This window comes from Borostomias antarcticus, assembly GCF_949987555.1.
Source record: "Borostomias antarcticus genome assembly, chromosome: 21".
Taxonomy (NCBI): Eukaryota; Metazoa; Chordata; class Actinopteri; order Stomiiformes; family Stomiidae; genus Borostomias; species Borostomias antarcticus.
The window spans coordinates 3,946,900-3,964,543 of NC_140254.1; the positions used below are offsets into that span (position 1 = coordinate 3,946,900).

General features: G+C 47.7%; 1 protein-coding gene across 1 annotated transcript in view; it reads right to left on the minus strand.

Moving 5' to 3' along the window:
• Positions 1-519: 519 nt before the first annotated feature.
• The window catches only part of phf14 (PHD finger protein 14), a 70,492-nt gene continuing 53,367 nt past the window's right edge, over positions 520-17,644 (minus strand). Inside the window, exon 18 of the mRNA XM_084454867.1 lies at positions 520-709. Coding sequence (XP_084310993.1) covers positions 635-709 — 75 coding nt within the window. The 3' untranslated portion in view covers positions 520-634. The remainder of the gene's footprint in view (positions 710-17,644) is intronic.

A 17,644-nucleotide genomic window follows, 5' to 3' on the forward strand; every position in this document is an offset into this window, starting at 1 on the left:
TCCAGTTTGAACTGATGACTCAATCGTGGTATTTGCGTGCTGAATAGGAAATAGAGTTTGCAGACCAGAGACTCAACACCACTCTGAAAGCTCAACACAGTAAACAGGGCACTGTAAACATTATGCTGATTAGTGTATGAAAATAGATTGTAGGGAAATGTTTCAGTCGGACTCATAAATACATTGAGCAGACGAGTTAGCCAACTGAACACTTTCCCTGAGTTTATCTCTGCTGCAAAATTCTACCGTTGCTTTCCCTGGAAACATAAATCTATCAGCCCTCTCTGAATGGACACCCCCCCCAAGGATACATAGATGTGCTTCATGAAGATGTCACATACAAACACCACAAGGCCAGTGTCATCATCTCCCGCTAGCCACCGTGAGGCGACCTTGAGCCCTTTCCTCTTTGTACATTCTTTTCTAAAATATACTGTTCCTCTGGCTACAAAACTAATGTGAGTGGTACCTCGGCCGATGTGCAGTGACATCACGACAGTGAGACCAGATATATAAAATATAAAAGTAACTGTGCTATATTACAGGTTATCTGCAGACCCCTGGGGGTCGGTGCCACGAGGACATGGGAGCGTGACGGCTTGAACGCTTGCTTCGCTAGCTGGATTGTACTGTCTCAGTTGGGAATCTCGTGCTCAGCCATTTCCTCTTTGACGGAGTCCACGTCCTCTTCCAGTTCCTCCTCTTCCTCCTGAAACACACGACCGCACGGTGTCAAGTAGGGGTGTAACAATATATCGTGCCACAATATATCGCAATACAGAAATGTCACAATACATATCGTCAAGGTGAAAACAATATTATGATATGTTTATTGTATATCAGTGAACGCTGGCTACACAACGGTGGTAACAAACACATCTTTTGTCTAGGTCTATCCATGATATTACAACAGTTAAGCTCTTAATTCACAAAGTGTAGTGGAGTAGAAATGTGGAGAAATGCACTATTGGTGTGAACAGCAGCGCTACTGCAACGCTTCACACCTGTCCTTAGTGTATTGTATCGTATTGTTATCGTCAACCCAATATCATGTATCGTATCGTGAGATAAGTGTATCGTTACACCCCTAGTGTCAAGTGTCAAACTCGGACTCTTTCGCCACAATATTCTCTAATAACCTACATGTAAATAGCCTTGTGAGACCATCCTGATTTTGCGAGCTCGCATTCTGTTTCTCTTGCAAATCAGCCTGGGTACTCTCCATAGAGATCCGTTTGTGCCAGATCAGAAAACAATCTCATTCTGAGGAATTTGAAATACAAACAGCTACACTGGGCAGGTTTTATAGCGAGACGCAGTTGAAGTTAGCGTGTGATAGACGGTGATAGGCAGATGGTTCATCCAATCATCTGCCAAGTATTTCTGAAAGTGCCTGCCCTTTTCCAAACAGTGTCCAATGGAGAGTTCCTGCATCAGGTTAGTTCTCAAATGGCATCTATGGATAAAAAGAATGCCCAGAAGACCACAGATGAATGCATTGCACACAACGATCCTCCAATCAGAATATTTCTGAAGTGGCAACTGGTGACTTCGGAGGTAATGCCAACAATACAGGTAAAAGGTGATGGTAATGCTTGGCCTCTCCTAGCAAAGAGCCAGGGACAGAGACAGAGAGAGAGAGAGAGAGAGAGAGAGGGAGAGAGAGAGAGGGAGAGAGAGAGAGAGAGGGAGAGCGAGAGAGAGAGTGGCCAGCTGAGTTAGGAGGGGACACAAAGTGAAAGTGACGTTGGCAACGTCCGTGGCCGCGGTTAAACGAGTCTGACAGATGCAATTATCTCCACCCTCCCGAGGTTAATAAACACATCTCCACTCAGTAATGTGTGATCAGCACCCGGCCAGGAGGGCCACAGGCCTGCAGCACCACCCAAGAGGCCGCTTGGCTGGGACTGAGCCATACACAAGCCTGGAGGCTAGATACACACACACACACACACACACACACACACACACACACACACACACACACACACACACACACACACACACACACACACACACACACACACACACACACACACACACACACACACACACACACACACACACACACACACACACACACACACACACACTCCTTCAGTTAGGTTAGCTACACACACAATCCTTTAGTTAGTTTAGCTACATTGTGAAGGTCTACACAAATATTCCTCCACTATTGGGTCATCTATCCATGTGCTCCGATCCTGGAGAAAATCTATCATGAGTGGTTACTTACTGTATGGCATAAATAATGATATACTGTATGAGGCAGAGCAGATATAGTATCTCACTACAGAAGCAAGTGTGGTAGAATATCAGCTAATTGTGCCAAACTGAGCATTTAAATGCTAGCCCCCCCCCCCCCTTCCCCAGTTTATACAGTATCCAGGTATCAGATTATGGCCTGCCTCCTAGCGTAGCCTACGGTAGGTGCTGTCACCAGGCCACTTCTCTGTTCTGTTAAGATGTTGCTATAAGCAGTAAATCAGTCCAGCTGCGGGGCAGCATGGTCCATAGATCATCTCTCCATTCGCAGGAACCTTGTCTTCGTCTCCTCATGACTTCTGATATGCGGTCTCCCTCAGTGAAAAATGAGTTACTTTTTCCTGAACTCGGGGCCCCTTTCCCGGGGGGATGACACCTCATGAACCCCGCCTCCGTGTCTTCTTGTGCCATCCACCAAATCTCCCTGACAAGCCTGCCAATTTTCCAATTACCTGTGGCGCCATCCGTTATCGGAGTACCAGTCAGCTCTAAAATGGGAAACAAGAGGGGCGGTGGGGCCGGCGCATGCTAACCATCTCATAGAGACGTGGCCCGCCACCCCCCCCCCTGATTTAATGTCTGTCCTGGGGGCCGTGCTCTTGGCCTCTTGGGGCCCTTGCTCTCCCCCATCTCCGCACCCCCCCTCTGTGTTCCTGTTTGGGCCCGGGGGAGAGGAGGGGCTGCGTCTCCCCCGCTGAACTACACTAGCTCTAGCTGCTAGCGCACTCTTCTCGTGTGGAGAGCGAGAAAGGGTAATCTTCATTTCACTCTCTGCACAGGAGACGATACCTAAACATTGCCTTCCGTTAGGAGCCACTCGTCACCCCCCCCAGTCAGGCTTACCGAGTGAGTTTACAGAAATTGCCTCAGCGGCATGCAATCTAAGCTGCTGGAGAGATGGAGCAGACTAGCTGTTAGTCATGTTTGAAATACACACATATCACTTGAGGTATCTGGAGACTGGTGGCAGAATGTAATCCCGCGTGCGCACACACACACACACACACACACACACACACACACACACACACACACACACACACAAACACACACACACACACACACACACACACAGTGGGCACCAAAATTACTGGCACCCCTGACAGGCAATGCACAAACAATATTTTTAAATTATGAAAAATATAATTATAGAGAAACTCCAACTACCAGCATGTGATATGTAACCTGAGAATGTCTGAGACTGGTAATTTTTAAGCGAGATCTGAAAACACACCTTTTTAACATTGCTTTTACCACATAGTTTTACTTGTTTTAATATCTTAGTGTTCTTAATTTGCATTCTGTTTTATAGTTTTTTAAATTCTATTTTACACTATCTTTTAATTTTGAATGCTTTTACTTTTATTGTTTCTTTTAAATCTGTTTTCACTGTTGATTTATGTATGTATGATTTATGTTTTTATCCGTCTCCTTTAATGTAATGCACTATGTGCTACATTGATTTGTATGAATGGTGCTATATAAATAAAATGGCATTGACATTGATAAATACTGTACTATATTAATTTCCAGTGGAACCAACCAAAACCATTTCATCAAATCAAACGATTTCAAGTTCATCAAATCTATTTTTCAGTTGTCATGCTCAAAATGACCTGCTCACAACGAATATAGAATATCTCCCCAGCCACAAGGGCCCTTATAATAATCTTGGTGTCTAATGAAAGCTGTGTGGAGCTATGAGGAGCTATGAGGAGCTGTGGGGAGCTATGAGGAGCTATGAGGAGCTGTGGGGAGCTGTGAGGAGCTGTGGGGAGCTATGAGGAGCTATGAGGAGCTGTGGGGAGCTATGAGGAGCTGTGAGGAGCTGTGGGGAGCTGTGGGGAGCTATGAGGAGCTGTGTGGAGCTGTGGGGAGCTATGAGGAGCTGTGGGGAGCTGTGAGGAGCTGTGGGGAGCTATGAAGAGCTGTGGGGAGCTGTGGGGAGCTATGAGGAGCTGTGGGGAGCTGTGTGGAGCTGTGGGGAGCTATGAGGAGCTGTGGGGAGCTGTGGGGAGCTATGAGGAGCTGTGTGGAGCTGTGGGGAGCTATGAGGAGCTGTGGGGAGCTGTGAGGAGCTATGAGGAGCTGTGGGGAGCTATGAGGAGCTGTGGGGAGCTGTGTGGAGCTGTGGGGAGCTGTGAGGAGCTATGAGGAGCTGTAAGGAGCTATGAGGAGCTGTGTGGAGCTGTGGGGAGCTATGAGGAGCTGTGGGGAGCTGTGGGGAGCTGTGAGGAGCTGTGGGGAGCTGTGAGGAGCTATGAGGAGCTGTGAGGAGCTATGAGGAGCTGTGTGGAGCTGTGGGGAGCTGTGAGGAGCTGTGGGGAGCTGTGAGGAGCTATGAGGAGCTGTGGGGAGCTATGAGGAGCTGTGGGGAGCTGTGGGGAGCTGTGAGGAGCTGTGGGGAGCTGTGGGGAGCTATGAGGAGCTGTGGGGAGCTATGAGGAGCTGTGGGGAGCTGTGTGGAGCTGTGGGGAGCTATGAGGAGCTGTGGGGAGCTGTGAGGAGCTGTGGGGAGCTGTGAGGAGCTATGAGGAGCTGTGTGGAGCTGTGGGGAGCTGTGAGGAGCTGTGAGGAGCTATGAGGAGCTGTGAGGAGCTGTGGGGAGCTATGAGGAGCTGTGGGGAGCTATGAGGAGCTGTGGGGAGCTATGAGGAGCTGTGTGGAGCTGTGGGGAGCTATGAGGAGCTGTGAGGAGCTATGAGGAGCTGTGTGGAGCTGTGGGGAGCTATGAGGAGCTGTGAGGAGCTATGAGGAGCTGTGGGGAGCTGTGAGGAGCTGTGGGGAGCTGTGGGGAGCTATGAGGAGCTGTGTGGAGCTGTGGGGAGCTGTGAGGAGCTGTGAGGAGCTATGAGGAGCTGTGAGGAGCTGTGGGGAGCTATGAGGAGCTGTGGGGAGCTATGAGGAGCTGTGGGGAGCTATGAGGAGCTGTGTGGAGCTGTGGGGAGCTATGAGGAGCTGTGAGGAGCTATGAGGAGCTGTGTGGAGCTGTGGGGAGCTATGAGGAGCTGTGAGGAGCTATGAGGAGCTGTGGGGAGCTGTGGGGAGGCTGCACAAGTGTCAGAATCCTAATAGATGGTACTAATTAAGAGCAAATAGAGCTTGGACATGGTAAAACATCTAACATTTAATCTCGACCTAAAAAACCCAGCTTTTAGAGTGAATATCAGCTTGGAAACATGAGACAGTAGCCCTAATCATCTAGGAATCATTCCAATGTACGATCAGTACCTTTCCCAAATTAGACGCTAGTAATGTGAGCCAGTGCAACTTTGGAGAGGTTTTAGTACTGTTCTGTCCAGGCGGACCACCAAATTGTGCCATTTGGAGACCTTTTGGCACCATCATCGGTGCCATTTGACCTGATGCACCACACTGTAATGCTAATTATGGCTGTGAATCTTGTAGTACCTAGTTAACATACACACACACACGTACACACAGACACACATCAGTCCAGTGGATGCCCCACTGTCACCAGCAGACCACCCTGAGTCCGATAGATACCCCTGTCTGCTGTGGATGTCGTAGCATTTAGTTAACACACACACACGTACACACATACACCAGTCCACTTCCGGCTTTAGGCCTGGGCCATGGCAAACACACACCAGTATTTGACATGTCTCTCCCATGATGTTTTTAGCCTCTATTACTCTGAAAATGTAATTTAATGTAATTTATTGCTTTATAAATGTTCTTAGCCGGTAGACAAACATACTCCAGGAGCTTGCTCGATCGCCTTGTTGAGAGGGGTCAGGGAAGAATGTTTACAGCTCACTTATCTGGCCCCCGGGTGATACCGTTTTTTTGCTTCCCTCTGGAATATGTAGGGCTGGGTCGTACGCCCACCTCCCTTGTTCTCTGTAAAGCGCATTGTGTTGCCTCTGGGTATGAAATGCGCAATACAAATAAAGCTTTGATTGATTTGATTGATAATCTCAATGGAAAATGCACATCTGTGTGTGAGCTCACTGTGGGGTGGTAAAGGAGCGGCACGTAGCTCAGGAGGTAGAGCGGCAGGCTGGGGATCGCAAGGTCCCCGGTTCGCAAGACACTCACTCAAGTGTGGCACGGTGGCGCAGTACCTGGTTCTGTTCTCCCCATGTTCACAAGGGTTTCCTCCCAAAGTACCCAGTACGAAAAACATGCAGAGGAACAACTGACCAGGACTTGGACTGAGCATGTGGACTTGGTTCCCAGGCGCCATGAAAGATGACTGCCCACTGCTCCTGGTTGCCCCTAGAGGAGGGCAGCTTGGATGGGAGAAATGCAGGGAAAAATGTCCACCCGCAACCACCAAAGACTTGTGTGTGCTGCGTCATCCTCACTCATGTGTGTTTGTGTGTGTCACGTCTGGCACACACACAAACACCCCTCAAGGTCCAAGATTTTTTTCTTAAGCAAAGCGGTGAAGTGGCAGAGAATGACAGAGAGGGCAAGGGAGCCAACTGGCTTTAACTCCAGAACGTCTTCTGTAGAAAACTTCTTCCCTTTAAGCAAGAAAATGACCGAAAAAGAACTAAACACGACCTCTGTTCCAATCACGACGCGTCTATGCTAACAGACCATGGAGCTGAAGAGACGCAGTGACCTTGCATGTTCACTAGATCATTTTTAATCTTGTCTTTTGCGTGCCCCCCACAATTGACTCGCTCGTGAGCGTTTCACTCGGTTTCACTTCCTGTCACCAGCTGCCATTATCAGTTGACATGTCTGTAGGATTGTTAATGTGTCACTTTATTAAGTTTTAATGTCATTTCAGGCGAGAAAGTAAGGATGTAGATTCTCAATATGTGACCTTGCATGTCCACTAGCACGATCGACGTGTGATGATAATCTCAAACCCATTCAAAACCAAAAGCATCAGAAAGTGGATGATGCAAGTTCTGGTGGCAATGTGTTCGCTCGCGATGTGCGAAGTCTAGACACTTCGAATTAGCATAAAAGAGGATGGATGTCTATTTTATGCAAATTCCAGGTGAATTTCGCATATTTTAAAAATTCAAAAGATATGGAACCATTGAACGTCTCATGGATAGAGGACTCAACTGCATCCTCCCCCCAGGATACTGAGGAGGATGGTGAGAGAAGCAACACATCCCCAAGAATCACTGTGAAAGAATTGCAGGCCTTGGTGGGATCTTGGGGTCACCAGGTTTCAAAAAGCACCATCAGACGCCACCTCCACAACCACAGGCTCTTTAGAAGGGCTGCTAGAACATTTCCTTTTCTGACCACAAGATCAATCAATCAATCAATCAAAGCTTTATTTGTATAGCGCATTTCATAAAATAAATAATTAATGGGCGTAGCCCTGTGCTCTCTGAGCACCCTTTCTAGTTTAAATTGTGAATGGAAGAAGGTCCTCTGGTCAGATGAGACCAAAATAACATTTGGCGTTGAAACAGAGAAACATACAAAAAGAGGCACCTCATACTGTACCCATGGTAAAATATGGTGGTAGGTCAGGGATGTTTTGGGGCTATTTTAATTCCAGAGGTCCAGGGGAACTGGTTAAGATTGATGGCATACTGAATTCCACCAAGTATTAGGCAATTTTGTTTGACAATCTGGTTGCCTCTGCCAGAAGGCAGGGACTTGGCCGTAGGTGGACTTTCCAACAAGACAATGACCCCAAGCATACCTCAAGAGCCACGCAGAAATGGCTCTATGATAACCAAATCAATGGTATGCAATGGCCATCTCAGCTGCCAGACCTCATAGAAAACCTGTGGGCTAAGTTGAAAAGCGCAAACCCAAGAATGTGAAGGATCTGCCTAGAGGAATGGTCCAGAATCCCTCTCAATGTGTTCCTTAAACAGGATTTTGGTTGGTTCCATTGAAACATTATAAAGTACAGTATTTCACACGTTGGTATATTCAGTTTCTTTATATATAATGATATATATCTCATCTCACCCTTCCCAGGACTCACTGGCAGAAGCTGAGTTTTGCGTCGGCAGACCCTGACAGACACTGATCTTTTCTGGGTGAGATGGGAGGAGAGGTGGAGGAGGGAAGGAGAGGAGAGCCATGAGGAGGACCCCCCCACCTCCCCCAAAGCTCAGAGCCTGAGGGAGAAGACAACTGCTCAGGTATTATGGGATGTCTCCATCACTTCCCTCTGGGGAGAGAGGGGGGGGGGGGCAGAGGGAGAGATAGAAGGGGAGGAGGAAGAGAGAGAGGGAGAGGGGGATATAGAGAGGGAGGGGGAAGAGAGAGAGGGAGAGGGGGATATAGAGAGGGAGGGGGAAGAGAGAGAGAGAGAGGGAGATATAAGGGGAAGGAGGAAGAGAGAGGGGGATATAGCAGAGAGAGAGAGGCAGAGGAAGAGAGAGAGAGAGTGAGTGAGAGAGAGAGAGTGAGAGAGAGAGAGAGAGAGAGAGAGAGAGAGAGAGAGAGGGAGATATAAGGGGAAGGAGTAAGAGAGAGGGGGAGATAGCGGGGGCAGAGAGAGAGAGGCAGAGGGAGAGAGAGGGAGAAACGCAATCGCTTCCCATGGCGTAGCGGGCCCTCTGGCACTCCCATATGCATATATGATAATGAAATGTCACATCGTTCATTCTAATTGAGTTTGGGTGTTCTTAAAGGGCACCAGCAGCCTGTCCCCCGCTCGCTGCCGCTCATGTGATGCAAGAAGTGGAGGAGAGCGCCGACAGAACCCTAGGTGGCAACAAAGGCCCGTCGAGCGCTAATGCGTTTGAGGCTCAGACCCCCGCCGCCTGCAGCAATGCAATCTCTCCGAAGAGGAATAAAACAACCCTCACCTCCCCCGCCCCCCCCCCCACCGCTCTCTTCTTTGCCCTCACCCCCCCACGCAGGCAACTTCATAAACCGGGATTAAAAAATAAGGCTGTAAAAGAATTAAAATTTACAGCGCTGCATGTACTTAAATAAGCTTTGGCTTGCCTTTATCAAGCGGGTGCAGGCCTGAAAAGAATTAGTGGCTAATTACTATGACTTATTTCCTTATCACGTTTTTCTGCTTTTATTGTATTTACTTGTGCATGTGTCTACTATGCACAAAGTGCATGTTGCAGAGGAAGCTGGGTTATCGTTCCCCCTCTCCTTTGATAGACTGTGTCCCTCTGAGCTGGGTAGCGCCTTGCCGGGAGGACACACGCGCGCGCGCACGCACTCCCCTCCCCCCAACCTGGCAACCGCTGATCACACCTCATTTAATGACCCAAACCTTCCATTACAAGTCTCTTCCTTAGCGGATCACACACTGAAGGCAACGCTTGGTGTGTCTCTGTGGGTATTCAGACACACAGAAAATCATGTCTTTTCACAGGAGGGGGGGGGGGTACTGGGGTTCTGCTCCTTTGAAGGCAGATTCCAACTGAAAAAAGAAAGCCGCATAAGCGCAAAAGACGCATGGTTTGGGTAAGCAGTGGCGTCCTGGTGCATGTGTGTGTTTGAAAGAGAGACATGGGGATGGAGCGAGAGAGAGAGAGAGAGAGAGAGAGAGAGAGAGAGAGAGAGAGAGAGAGAGAGAGAGAGAGAATGTGTTTTATCTGAGTTTGAGCGTGTGTATGAAGGTGTGTTTGGGAGTATAAAATGCACATGTAATGTACGCGTGTGTGCGTGCGTGCATGTGTGTGTGTGTGTGTGTGCGCGTACTGCATGCACAACTGTGTGCACTGGTGTGATTTAACGCTCCCGTTGCCACTCGGGAGATGACACAATTGCAGTCCGTCATAAACAGTGGGTTCATTAGCCTGTTCCGACTCGGCGTTACGCGCTACATTTAACCACCTCTGCCCGCTCCGCCTCCTCTCCTCTCTCTCGCCAGCCCTCCGCCAAGCCAAACCAGTCACCAGAAAAGCACAATTAAATTTCATGACTGGGCATATTTGCAATTCCTATTTCGTTTATTACAAAGGGCATTCATTAATCTCCCCCTTTTTTCTCTCTCTCTCCGAGTAACGGATTTCCATTTTAGTGAGGCGTGACAGATACCGAGGTGACTGGCGACGGCTAATTTAATCAGAGGTAAAATGCACAAGCCGTTTTTTTTTTATCCTGTCTCTGATAAGAGCTGATGGTCCAAGTTGAGGATATATGGTGAGGGAGAGGTCCTTTCTCTGGGTTTCCAATCTGAACCATTTAGAATATGGCACTAAATCACAAACAAGGCAGAGTGCCCGGGCACCGTGGGCAAATTGGCCGTGTGTCTCTGCTATTATTGTTGAGTAATGTCCAGAAGACGGAAAAAATAATAATAATAATAAAAAAAAATGTCACGTAAGCTGAAAATGAGTAACCAAGAAGAGTTGTTTGCTGGCGGTATTGAGGGATGGCTGGTCAGTGTGTGTAGGTGTTCGGCTGCACTAGGGAGATATTATATTGTGGCTGTGAGGTGACTGATCTCACTGGAGGCTCTGGTGATGACGCACCGCCCCTGGGAACACAGCATGCTGGTCCAGGAGGAGGGGGTCCACTTCTCTACCTGTGGGTGCCGTCTCCTAAATGGTTCCCCCTCTTGGTGGGAGACAGACCCCCGGGTGTAGGGGAGGAAAGGAGACTTCAGGAGGGGGACACAACACTATGGAGAGCCTGTATAATATGAACAGAAAGCATTCCCCTGGTCGCCATTAGTGTGATTTATGGCATCAATGAGACACACTCCTCCACCCAGGCATTTGTTGAACAGTGTGTGTGTGTGTGTGTGTGTGTGTACGTGTGTATGTTCATGTGCGTGTGTGGGGGGCGGTATTACGACGCAGCCTTCTGCAGTCTACCTTAGTGTTTAGAGACCTACAGCCTCCATGTAACATACATCTTCCACATGAGGGGGAAAAAACATGTTGGAAAAATTTCAACAAAATGTGTCTCAGACGGTACGAACAGACAAGTGCCCATGTCAATGTCTCAGCTAGCTGTGAGCCGTGTGTGTTCTCCATGTGTGTGTGTGTGTGCTAGAGAGTTGACAAAATCAATCTCCAAACTACTCTCCTTATGTATCTATTAGCTCAACACAAGCTGCTGCAGCACTAGAGACCGGTATTGATTCTAACACATTGCCTAGGTGTGATGTGGCAATACTGTAGAACAGATTGTACCTTTGGGTTTTTGGATCATTTTTTGAAACTGTGGGCATAGGTGCTGCAGTGAAACGTTAGCCGGTTACAGGCAACAAACAAAAGAATACTCAAAAGAAAACAGCACCACTTTCATTGAATATAAACGTTGGTCAACACACTGTGACCCATGCAAGACTTGTTACTGTAGAGAGAGGGGCTTTTCTGCCGTCTCAGCAGTTGTAGTGGTTCTAGTGAGGAGTTTCCCAGTGTCAGCTCCAGCTGATACGACCATACAGTGTGGAGTGAGTCGGTTCGGTAAGTGGCAACATGCAGCGGGGTTCTTGTAACAGTGTTATTAAAATGGACGTTGGGCCAGAGTAATGGGGGTGCGTGGGGTGCACACAGGGGAACCCCCCCCTGTAGCAATCACACGGTCCTGTTTACTCTGCAAATTGGCCCCTGAGAGGGGCGTGGGCAGTGGGCCAGCCTAGTTAAAGTGATGGAGGTGACTCTCGCCCATCGATTTCCCCTCCATCTTCAACCTGCCGGCCGGCCGCCACCGTGCGCCCGGTCGCCCTGCGTCTCCCCGCAGGCTTGTTTAGTCCGCCGCGCCGGCCTCTAAATCACACTAAACTGTGGTTAAACTCCGGCCTGCTCTGAAATACCACCCTCATTTATGAGTTTATCATGCTTTAGCTGTTTGACTCTCTGGAGGGGCCAGTTGATCTGGGGTAACGGTGGAGCAGACCAGCCTTTACAGATGGAACAGAGAGGAGGCGTAGGGAGGGATTTTATTCATGCTCGGGGGGAGATTGCACTGCTACATCATGCAGTCACACCAAAGGGACATCAACACGAAGTATAAAAGGTGCATTTTTAAATACACTACACCCTACAATATACAGACATGTAAATATACAGATGAGCTGTACAATCCTGCTAGAGAATAGTAAGTGTTGAACCAGGGATCACAGCAGGGTCTTTAAATCCCCACTCTGCTGTCTGCTGGGTCACAATAAAACACTCACACTTCAAAAGACAGCGACAGGCTGTGAACACCCAAATTACCTCGTAGAAAATGTCAGATAGTTATCTTTTTCCTCCACTGAGATGATGCCTATTTGATGGTAAGATGGTGAGTAAGTTTTTTCTGTTCTCCATCTCTCATACACTTTATAAATACCATTACATCCCAAGAGTAATGAACCCGATTTTTCTTTCAATTTTCTCTCCATGGTGAAGTCGGCGGAGTGTGACAATTCATTAAGTTAATTAGGCTAACTTAATTACGCTGTTTCACAGGTCAAGATGGGAAGACTCTGATTGATGGCACTGCTTGTAAAGGTAATCTTCCTCTGAATGGGGTACAACATCAAAACGAACATTAACTGTCGCTGGCCCCCGTAAACAATGACAACTTTGTGTGAACATTTCTCGTAAAAATCTCCAAATTAAATCAAACAAGCGATGGAGAAAAACACCTTTGATCACTTAAACACCAGAGAGTGAAGACAAGGTCGCGGTAGAACTTCACAAACAAATTAAGCGTTGCGCTCGCCGGCTGGCCTTGAAGATACAGAAGAAGGAGAGAAGCACATCCACACTTTCACGGGCGGTAATTGCAACAGTTAAAGGCCTTTTGATGACAAGTCCAAACTGTATCTATAGCAGCACGGCCCACACACCCCCTCAGTCCAGTGCTGTAACTACTGCCAGAGCAGCTTAAAGCTGTTGGCATTTCCAAACACAGCCGCCCTCCAGATCCAGTCTGATTCATCACAGAGGCGAGTGCAGCAGGCCTGCGTCCCTACCAGGGTGTAAATAAAGCTTTAAACAAGCGCCTCTCGGCCCAGTAACAGGCTCTCAAATTAAAGGCCATCCGTATATTACGGCAGGACTGTCACTTTATTACTGGAATCAATTCGGCGAGGGTCCAGGGTGACAGCCAGAGGGATGAGGCCTTGGTTGGCGAGAGGTTTATCTAAGCCAGGCAGGCAGAGGGAAACACAGCATCCTTAATGAACTCAAGCCTGTCTAATAAAGCCTTTTATTGCTCCAGCTGCAACTACGCACGACAAACGTGTGTGTGTGTGTGTGTGCACGTGTGTGTGTGTGTGTGTGCACGTGTGTGCGCACGCGCACATGTTCACTGACAGCAACGGGGCTCAACAAGCCCTTTTTCAAGACGACAATTAATAAGAGACAATTTCATAACACAAACTACACAGACAAATCTTCCACACTGAGCTACTGTACTTGTGGTATAAATCAAGAGCCTCGGAGGCAGAAACCCATTTACTGTGACCTTTGTGGGAGAAAAACAATGAGATCGAGAGAAGTTGAGAGAGGCCAAGCAGAGCGGAGAGTAACAGTAGTACTGTATTTCCAAATGATTCAGGAATCAGTATATGGGCCTGCAGCAAAACACACTCCTATGACTCACAGTGAGTGAAGGCTGCTGGGAGATACAACATGTACTCTGACAAATCAACTGTCATCTCACTCACTTCCCCAAGCAGCCAGCTACAGACGACAGGCAGGCATGACCCCTGCTATCTCCTCAACGGGCGAAATCACACTCTGAGACGGCCAGGTAAAGTTTCTGAACTTAAAGTTGGCATTTAAAAATAGAAAAGAAAAAAACATTCCTACCCCGCAGGCAATGATGCTGTGCAGCCTGACATTTACATGCAGGTGATAAAACTTTCCTTAAATACAGCTCTCATCTCCAGAGTGCTTTCTCAGGCCTGAGTGGAGTCAATTATCTCCCACACTTCCTGTTATTAGAGATCCTCGGAAAAACCACTCATCTTAAAAGGTCTCATACGGCATTACGCTTGGTCGAGAAAGGAACGTTTTACACCGTGTTACAGTAGGCTACTTTTCTTTTCTTTATCAGAAACTGTTGTATAAATGTGCTTCCTTATTGCCACTGGTTGGAAAGAAGTGAAATACGTCTGACATTATGAAGTGACAGTTAAACCCTCTACAAGGAGTTTTTGACTGTTGCCACATAAAACAGTGTCATTTTAATACAGATGCCTCTACATTACCTATTAGCAAATGTGGCCATCTGCGAGAAGATTGGCTGTTTATGTACAGTATCTGCTCGTCTGATCAGGTCGTCCAGAACTAGCCCTAGTCCAGGTCGGTATACTATTCAGGGCTATACCCCGGTATACCGCCCTGCCAGGGACCATTCATTGCACCATAGACTTTTTTCACTGGGTCTACATTACCGCATCTACAGACAATATTATTTCAGAACTTACCGAAGTGAAGACATTTTTCAAAAGATGAAAGCTTTTTCTCTAAGGTGGCTACAGTTGCAGGCCCTCACCTTTTATCCACAAGCCTGGCTTTGCAACCCTGATCACATGATCTCTTTCTGATAGAGAGCATGTGAGATCACATGATTAGGGTCGCGAAGCCAGGCTAGTGGATACCATAATAGCTGAGTGGATGTTGGTAGATCTGTGCTATTTAAGTGCAAAATGTTAGTTTTTATATTAAAGGTGGGGGGCTACAAATGTACAAATGTCTTCAATGTCTAACAAAATAATATTGTCTGTAGACAGTGTGAAAAAAGTATATGGAAGAAGTGGTGCTCATGGGAAATGCTGCTTTAAGGTCCAATCAGTAATTAAAGATAGTAGACAACTGTGAGTGTAAATCAAATACATTATATATAGTAAAATATGTGTTTGCTCTAATGTTTAGCGGTTGTGCAAGTTTTCAGTTAGACCTAGGGGGACACTTGCTGACAGACTATATAGAGCTGTTGTCTGCTGAAGGTGGTAGAAGTGCCCTCACTAACCCTCCTCACATAACTCTCCTGTCACTACAGAAATGCTGGCTGCTCTGGGGCAGAGAAAGAATGGGAGCCTGAGGGGCTTGGGGAGTAGATGCAGAGAAGTGGGTGGGAGGAGGAGGAGGAGGAGGAGGAGGAGGAGGTGGAGGAGGAGGAGGAGGAGGAGGAGGAGGAGGAAGAGGAGGAAGGGAGCGTCTTCACAAGGGCAAGATATTCCATTGGGGATGAAATAGTCCCTTGACATTTGAGAGCTGTGTGTAAAGAGTGACCCATACTAAGAGAGACAGAGAGAGAGAGAGAGAGAGAGAGAGAGAGAGAGAGAGCAAGAGAGAGAGAGAGAGATAAGGGGAAGGAGGAAGAGAGAGTGGGAGATAGCGGGAGCAGAGAGAGAGAGGCAGAGGGAGAGAGAGCAACTGCTCATGTGTAGGGGCTATTTGTGTATGTGTGTGTGTGTCTGTGTGTGTGTGCGCGTGTGTGAGAGAGAAATAAAGAGAGATGTACATGTGTAGAGGATATGTGTACATGAGTGTTTTATTCCATTCTTTGCGTGTTGCGTGTGTTTGCATGTTTGTGGGAGATACACGCGTTTGTGGGAGATACAGCATGTTTGCATGTGTTTGCATGTGTGTTTGTGAGTGATAGAGTGTGCGCAAGTGTGTGTGTGTGTGTGTGCATGTGTGTGAGTGCGCTTGGAGCACACTGATTAAACCGGATCGGGTCTGGACCTGACGGTCTCCAGCGAAAGCCTGCTCTTTCTGCAGGTAGCACACATTTAAAAAGCAAAGACTTGTTTAATCAACCTCCCACTGCTAAAAGACCCTTTGTCTGCCTCCACAGCCATCCTCCCTCCTCTTCGGTCCAGAAAAGCACACTCCTGAATCAGAGTCCTGACGAATTAACAGTGGACAATTTAGGAGACGTGCCACGGAGCTACAGCTCATAATGCCCCTGTGTGTCTCCTGGTTTTAAAACGTTTTAAGTGGGCCTCGTCTCTGCAAGGCTGTAAAACATCCATTAGCTGGAAAGCTCCTCTTTGTGAAGCGGCATGAATCGAATGTGATGGCGGGAGCCACGGAAAAAATGGACAATGTTTGCATGAAGGAAGAAGGAATGTCGGACAGACACAGCAAGCATCGGGTCGTACGCTGTCCAAGATCTGTAGCAGAAAATGCCTTGCCCTTCCCGAGGAGGTTATAACCGTGATCTTTACAAGAGAGAGCGACGTCTGTCCTCTATCTACCATTTTAACTGGGGTTTAACCTTTTCAGTGTTTCAACGTTCCGCTCCCACTTCATGTCAATCAATCAATCAAAGCTTTATTTGTATAGCGCATTTCACACACAGAGGCAACACAATGCGCTTTACAGAGAACAAGGGAGGTGGGCATACGACCCACCCCTACATATTCCAGAGGGAAGCAAAAAAAACAGTATGTGTTCCTCTTCCTCTCTGGCAACATCAATTAACCCTGGTTTTCCACACAGACAGAGCCGAGCAGGACGGGCTGCCCTTTCCCAGATAAATTGAAATGCGTATACATTTATCAATTCAATGACGCTCCAGAGCCGTTGCACGCACGCTATTCTTGATTACACTGTAATTCAATAAAAATAAAAAAAAACATTACTTCAATTTGCGGTGGGGGGGGGGGTAGAGAAACAAATAGGTGCTCTGGTGGGACGGCCATTTTCAGGGACATTTGAAATGAAAATGGAATAGTGCTCTCAAGGTATGAGGGACGGCCATTTGAGCTCTGTCACTATTGGTTTAGAGGTAGAAAGACGCACACGCACGCACACCTCGGCCATCACAGCTCGGTCAGTCCCAGACATATGCCAGCTTCCGCTGAGCAGAGAGAGAGAGGGAGCAGGGTAGAGAGCGAGGGATCCGGGAATAAGAGCGGAACCGGAGCTGTTGTCCACGCCGCCATCGGGACGCTCCGCGGCACTTCAAACACGCTGCTTCCCTTTGAGCAATTAAGGGCGCAGCGGAGGTGACGATGAGTCTGGTTGGGGGACTAGTTCTCTAGCTGGGGAAGGGGGCTGGTTCGGGAGACAGTAGGAGCGTTACGGAGAGATTTACAGAAACACGCCTGAGGGACTCCGGTGCTGCCGGCATGGAGAGTCTCTCGGTCAGAGAGCGGTCTGAATGAATATGCTGCTGGAGCAACTGTACTTCAGTTATCATACAGCACCGTACAACGCATGCAGTATGTAGTACTACTGTACTGTACTACTGTCCATATCACATTCTCTTTTGTTCCAAAGATTCACATTCACATCACATGATTCAAGAATGAGAAACGACAATGTCAACTCTCCACCCAACTTATCGTAAATCATATTCCGCTATAAGTAAAGCCATTATGAGAATGAAAAAAATTGCTAGGAAATAGTACATAAATTGGCGACAACACATTTGAGATGGCTTATCTGTTATGATTTAATGGCTCCGTAATGTGATGATACCCAAAGATGCTGGAAGCCAGCCCACACCCTTAGGCGCTTGCCTGCACGCACACACACACACACACACACAC